At 38.7% G+C, this 6,451-nt stretch overlaps 1 protein-coding gene across 3 annotated transcripts in view; it reads right to left on the bottom strand.

Annotated features, from left to right (window-relative positions):
- Nucleotides 1–2,634: 2,634 nt before the first annotated feature.
- The window catches only part of LOC106817462, a 6,234-nt gene continuing 2,417 nt past the window's right edge, over nt 2,635–6,451 (bottom strand). Inside the window, exons 1-3 of one of the 3 annotated variants that reach the window (XM_014822127.1) lie at nt 6,262–6,361; nt 5,881–6,021; nt 2,635–5,335 (exon numbers count right to left, since the gene is read on the bottom strand). In XM_014822127.1, coding sequence (XP_014677613.1) covers nt 4,001–5,335; nt 5,881–6,021; nt 6,262–6,360 — 1,575 coding nt within the window. In that variant the 5' untranslated portion in view covers nt 6,361 and the 3' untranslated portion in view covers nt 2,635–4,000. Of the gene's footprint in view, nt 5,336–5,880; nt 6,022–6,261; nt 6,362–6,451 lie in introns of those variants that run through there. The other 2 variants (XM_014822128.1, XM_014822129.1) reach the window with 2 other exon arrangements.

The following is a 6,451-nucleotide window of genomic DNA, read 5'->3' as shown; positions in this document are numbered from 1 at the left end:
TGTGAAACGGCTCTGACCTAAAACCAGGAATCCTCCCACAATGAACACACAGAGAAAAGAAAGAGCAAAGGAGTACAATGTTGAATAAGATATAATAGAGACACATAGAACATTATGAAGATAGAATACACTAGAGCACACACGTAGAAGGGACATTTGACAACTGGTAGCCTACTGGTGGCTGGCGGTGGGGGAACAAACCTATTGAAACTGTCTATAGCTGCTATCAAAAGCTAATAATAAATATAAATATAGGGTATCATTAGCTCTTGCTGCTATGTATTATTGGGCTGTAGAAATATGACTTTTTGAAACAATGTTACACTGTTTACACTGCACTGGCCAGGCAATATTGTAAGGATATCACAAGGTAACCAGTCATCCGTTCATACATGAAGTACCATACCATTTGTGTTTTATGAAATAGTATATTTTGCAGTATAAATACCTCATTTTGTGAAGAGCAATAATATATGACTGAACGAAAACCGGCATCCTGCGCTATCTGGTGACATATTTATACACTACGAATTTTACACCGTATACTTGTGACGTGAGACTATTTTAGTTTGCTAGCACAAATTATTAGTTTGTGGAAATATTTTTGTTTGAAGCCGACCTTATATGCAATGGATCCCTACATTAGGCGCACTGTAGAGCCTGGCGACCAGTGTGGCTTGTAGCATGTGCGTATCATGCGGGAAGTGCTGAGAAGCCAATGGAAATGACACTAGCATTGCTACATCAAAGAGAGATTACTGTATATTTGTAGCGCTTTAGCCCGACCAGTATTTGCTGCATGTGCACATTTTATACATGTACTGTTTACATACATTTAGCTGCATAAACTATGCGACAGACCGTGACTTCCTCTTCCTTGATGTACGACGCACACACATACACACACACACACACACACACACACACACACACACACACACATACTCTCTACAACGCGCTCACTCCTATGAATGGTATAAAGATTTACGTGACCTCTTGGTGTACATTTGCGTACGCCACACACAGACACACACACGCAGTTCTGGGAGCAGTCAATTTACTTTTTTCCCATCAATAAATAATAAGTTCCTATTCGTCCATCTGACCTTCTTTCTGTCCATTTTTGCTTGTTTTACCGTGCTCCAGAGTTGTTTCCTCTCCATTGCCCACTCAAATGGTAGGTCGTCCTGCACACTACCTCGTCCGCCTTTAGGTCTAGTGTAGGCTGCTTTCTTGACGTTGGCAACATCTGCATACCTCAGGAATCTCGCCAGTATAGCTCTAGGTCTTGCCGAGGGTGTTGCCGTTCGCGAATTCCAGACTCCAGCACGATGTACCCGTTGAAATTCAATTTTATCAACATTCGGTGTATTCAGTTCTTTTTCAAGAAAGTTCTTGAGCACAGTTTCGGTATTTTCCCCTGGTGTTTCGGGTACTCCATAGAATCTTAGATTTTCACGCCTCCCATATGCGTCTAGCTCCAGGACTCGACTGCTCATTTTCTCTAATGCCGCTCTCATTTCTTCCACTGTCTCTTCAGTATGTGCAGTCGATGTTCTTACATCTAATACATCTGCCTCGAGCACTTCCACCCGTTCGTTTACTGAATCAATTTTTTTTGATAGCTTGTCAAAATGTTCCCGAATTTCAGTCCGGAGCTCCGTTTTAGACTGTTCAATTTCCTGCTTCATCTCCGCAAATTTCTTATCAAAATATTTTATAATTCTTTCATCCATTCTGGTTGTCGCTGTGTAGGAATATTAGGAACGATATAAGAATTGCTCGATGTTATTGCCCTGTGCTTGTCTCTCGTGTGCCAATTTGGCTGTATTTGTTGGCATATTTTTTGTATATCTGTCTTACCTCTGTATCAATAGTAAGAAAATTAGAACGGAGTGCTTTGCGGTAAGGTTGATGGATATGCATCAAAATTCAGCTTTGTTCATGAAAGTATCACAAAAACAAGCATATTTCCTTAAAAGATGCACAATAATATTTAAGAATTCCGGCGCGGCGCAGTGCGTAGGACTGGATTTATTTGTTTTTGTAAGCCATGTGTGTACGCGGGCGTACGGGTTTGTTTTGTCTGAATGTTTTTAGTTCTGCTATCTTGACCTCTTCCACTGGTTTAGAGCTCTTTCGCAAATTATGACGGCCATCAATGGCGAGGAAACAATGTATGTATTTTGTGACAGCATCGGTCAGTAGACGACATTAATTTTTAGCGCGTGTTGCGTTTTGCATCAGTTACAATGTGATATTTTACACGCTCGCTCGCACGCACACACGCACGCGCACATACATCCAGTGGACCCCCGCTTTAGGAGTAGGTTAAGAACCTAGGTGAACCCCCGCCCGGAGTAGGTTAAGAACATAGAAATTACATACTAGTTAGACTTTCTAATAGTGTCTATATAGTTGCTATGGTCAAGAACCATAAAAGTGTCACGATTAAGCGATGAACAAATTTGTGGGTGAAGGCATGTAATATCGCCGGCTGTAATCAATGTCTATGTTTCTTTTCCCGATTTTGCGGGCGTACAGAACTTTTGGCCATTATGAGTTGACGGGACATATTGCATTGCGTGTCAGGCTGCGCAAACTGAGAAAATGCATAAATAGCAACATTGCTTCTATTTGTTGTAACGGTGATATATACTCGTTTATTAAGATAAATGAATAACAGTCGAGCATGATTAGTTTTATGCGGTAAACGTCCGCATCAACAAGTAATAATAACCATGTAGTTGTCCACAGCAGCGCTTAGAGCATATTGGCACATTAATTGCATCCGTCTATATAGGTCGCATATATATCCGTCTATATATATTCTTGCGTAACACAATGGCACGGTTCTCTTCGCTATTACTACCATCAAAAGTGAATAATAGAGATCTCTATTATTCTAACTCTCGAGATCTCTAGATCTCTATTATTCACCCCTGCTATCATGGTACGTACGTCCCATCAGGTCAAAGCCCGTAGTAGCTATATTTTTTTATAAAAAATTGACATTTTAACAATCGAAAATTAACAGAGTCGACGCATATTCAAACATTGTGAACGTGACCGTTTTTGCTTCAAATATACCAAACATTATTAAAATATTCTTTTACATAAAATATAGCCACACTACTACTCTAGTACAAATGTTTTCAACGTGCTTCTTTTGAACACGTGACACCTCCATCTCCACGCTTAAAAATCACGTGTATAGGTAATCAAATGTAGAATGGTCTCATTTACATATAAGCATAGTCATCAGGCATGACATACAGCCACCATAGTGATAAAAATACAGGCACTGATAAAAAGTTGCGACACGTACATATTGACCATGGGGCCGGTGTAAAAAAAGATCAAGAAGTTATGAAATCATGTGTATAAAATACTATAACTTTTGAAGTGAAGTTACACAAATGTTGTGACATTTAACACTTATAACATCATAACGGCCCGGAGTTCTTATGCTTATATGATATATCCAAATACATCAATAATCAAATCACAATACATTGATAACAATCTAAGAAAAGCAAACGATCATGAGGTCATGAGCTTCAATTATTAATAGATAGAACGTTTTACATTCACTTCGATAGTCATTTCAAACTGCTAGAAAACGAAAAAAATGACATTTGACTAGCACACATTTTACCCACGACATTGATGTTTTATGTAGACTTTCAAATGTAGCAAACATGAAATCATACGCGTAAAAAATACATAATCATGTTAAAATTAAAGTCCATCAACCGTGCAATATAATTACAGCAGTCAACCACCGAAATCCACGTTTGATTATATATATGATTTATATATACTTGCATTGCACCTATTTGCTTATCCAATATTCAAATTATTAACGGAAGGCACTTCAACTTCTGGAGATATATATGAGATATCAATATTGCTGAATACCAGCGACACTACTGCGATATAATCGCCCTCAGGTGAGTAATACGATTGAAGACCATTAACATATCCCTGTAATGAGGAACTATTGTTGATGTTGCTTTAGATGCTTCTTTAAAGCATCCAGCAGTGCTTGGTTCTTATCTCTATCATCATACTGCACAAGGCTAAAACTCTCTTTTAATGATCGATATCTTTGCAACCATAATTCTAAGTGGCTACAAAACTGGCGATAGTAATCATCCATTAACTGCTCTGTTATTCTACCATCCTCCATCATGAGGCGCAGGCAACGCAGTGGGGTTGCGTACTCGGCCAGGAAAAATGTACTTTCTAGCTTGTAAACTGTGCTTTTTCCTATTATCCGTTGACCTATGCCTTTTGTGCTATCAGGAAAGTCATCCATGTCTTTCTCAGCTTCAACTGATTGTTCATCGTCAGATACACAATCGAACGTTTTGCACGTCCTGGGCAACAGTACTAGGAGTTTTCTTACCGGAAAAGAATCGGTGTTGCTTGCCTGCCAGTCCATTTTACTAGCGTCAATTTCTGTATCTCCATCGCCTTGGTGAATCCTCTCAGAGTCACTAGTTTCATACATATCGTGACCACTATCATCATCATCATCGTCATCATCATTGTCAAGAAGGACCTTAGTCTCGTGCGGCGTGTAAAGGAAGTTTGTGACAGTTTCCAACAACCTTGGGCCATAATTTCTGAAATACAGGTCTGCCCATCGCTGCGCAAGCAAAATGCCTATAGGCATCCAACTTTGGAATTCCAATTTTAAACTTTTACCAAGCAGTGAAGCGGACATTTTCAGCCACTCCGGTTCTCCGTCCTCCAGTTGAAATCCGTGTATTTTGTCTTCTCGCCATAGTTTAGTCATTTCCTTCACTGTAGCATCTACAGCATTTGGTTTCTTGTCATCAAAAGGAACTAGTACGAAGGGACATTTCACTTGAGAAAACCTCTTAGATAGGATTTGCTGCAGCGTGATATGAAACCAATACAGCTCATTATTTCTCTGCTCGTGATCGGTGTCTGTAAGCTGTAACCCTTTCAAACAGGTTGGATAGTCACAAGGAATGTAGTAGTCTTTGCGACTACACCTACGTTTATTAAGAGAAACAAAATACGGTTTCTGTCGTACACCGCACAGGTTCTTCATTGTTATGGGAACAGTCGTCTTATTTTCAGTGTCCGACTCCAACAGCTTTGTCATTTGCCTATTAGTCTCTTCCGATAATCGACAGCTCTGTGAGTAGAGCACTAAGAGCTGTGGCATCACTGTGGCACCAGCCATCTCTTCATTGTTCCATGCCTGCAACTTGCTCGATAAGTCATCCTTAATTATATCCAGTAATCCAGACCAGTGCCAGTACGCCAATGTAATGCCCCATCCAACAACCTTGGTTAGCTAAAGTCATTGAAAAATGAACACATTTCACTAACGTCCTTCACCATAAAAGACGAGATTGTAGAACACAATATAAACAATGGAATCATTTAAAAGAGACTAGTGTTAGTATATTATATTTCATACGAGTGGTGATTGAAGAGTCTGTATTGCTACAAATAATAAACAAACCAGGGAAGCACTGTCAATATTTATTTGTCCCAAATATTTATCTCAACGCTATCATTCATAATATTTGCTGCTCATAATTTTTAGTTGTTCAAACATTCCAGGATGGCATGTACTACACACTCCATGTTTAATTACAGCCAATTTGATGTACATTGACTTCTTCATTATTCATAGGTTCATTGTGCATCAACATAAATATTGACAAGTAAGTAAGTACAAGTATAGTAAGTAAGTAAGTAGTAAGTAAGTAAGTAAGTAAGTAAGTAAGTAAGTAGTAGCAAGTAAGTAATACAACTATAGCTACTTCTTAGCTGGCTGGAATTTTAAAACAAAAACTTCATCAATAATTATAGCATAACTAATACTATACTTACAGGAGGTGGATTGAAGTAGAAGTCTTTTTGTAGAGAATTATCACACACTGCCATCTGCTTCCGATATTCGGCTTGGTCCTTCTTTGTAATTTCATTCATAACTATTTCTCTTCCTTGTTTCGCTGACATTTTGGCGTGCACCTTTATTGGCAAATGTATGAGAAATGCATGTTAAATGCCACATGTACACACATACCACATGACACATGCCACATGCCACATGTACACACATGGTGGTTTATGGGAACAATGTTTTGTAATAGTGTAAGCTAACTAATTGTCCAAGTTGCACTTCATCACACTTATATTATTACACATTCCAAAACTTTGGGCGCATTATTTTTCTGAGTTATAGTTTGATATAATAAAATAACTGTAAACCTTGTGAGCAAGGTTATCCAGGTTACTCCAGTATGCTTCTGCTGCAAACACCTCAGCCAGAACATTGATGAACCAAGAGCCTTTTTCTCTGTGTCGCATTGCTGTTATCAAACATAAAAAATATTAATTTTTTTATGTGATAAAGTTCAATAACAACAGTTCACGGATACAAGGCCCATGATCTTTCTGT

This window comes from Priapulus caudatus, unplaced genomic scaffold (assembly GCF_000485595.1).
Source record: "Priapulus caudatus unplaced genomic scaffold, Priapulus_caudatus-5.0.1 Scaffold1733, whole genome shotgun sequence".
Lineage (NCBI taxonomy): Eukaryota > Metazoa > Priapulida > Priapulimorpha > Priapulimorphida > Priapulidae > Priapulus > Priapulus caudatus.
The sequence above is the reverse complement of the archived record's forward strand: the minus strand, read 5'-3'. Positions and strand labels throughout refer to the sequence as shown.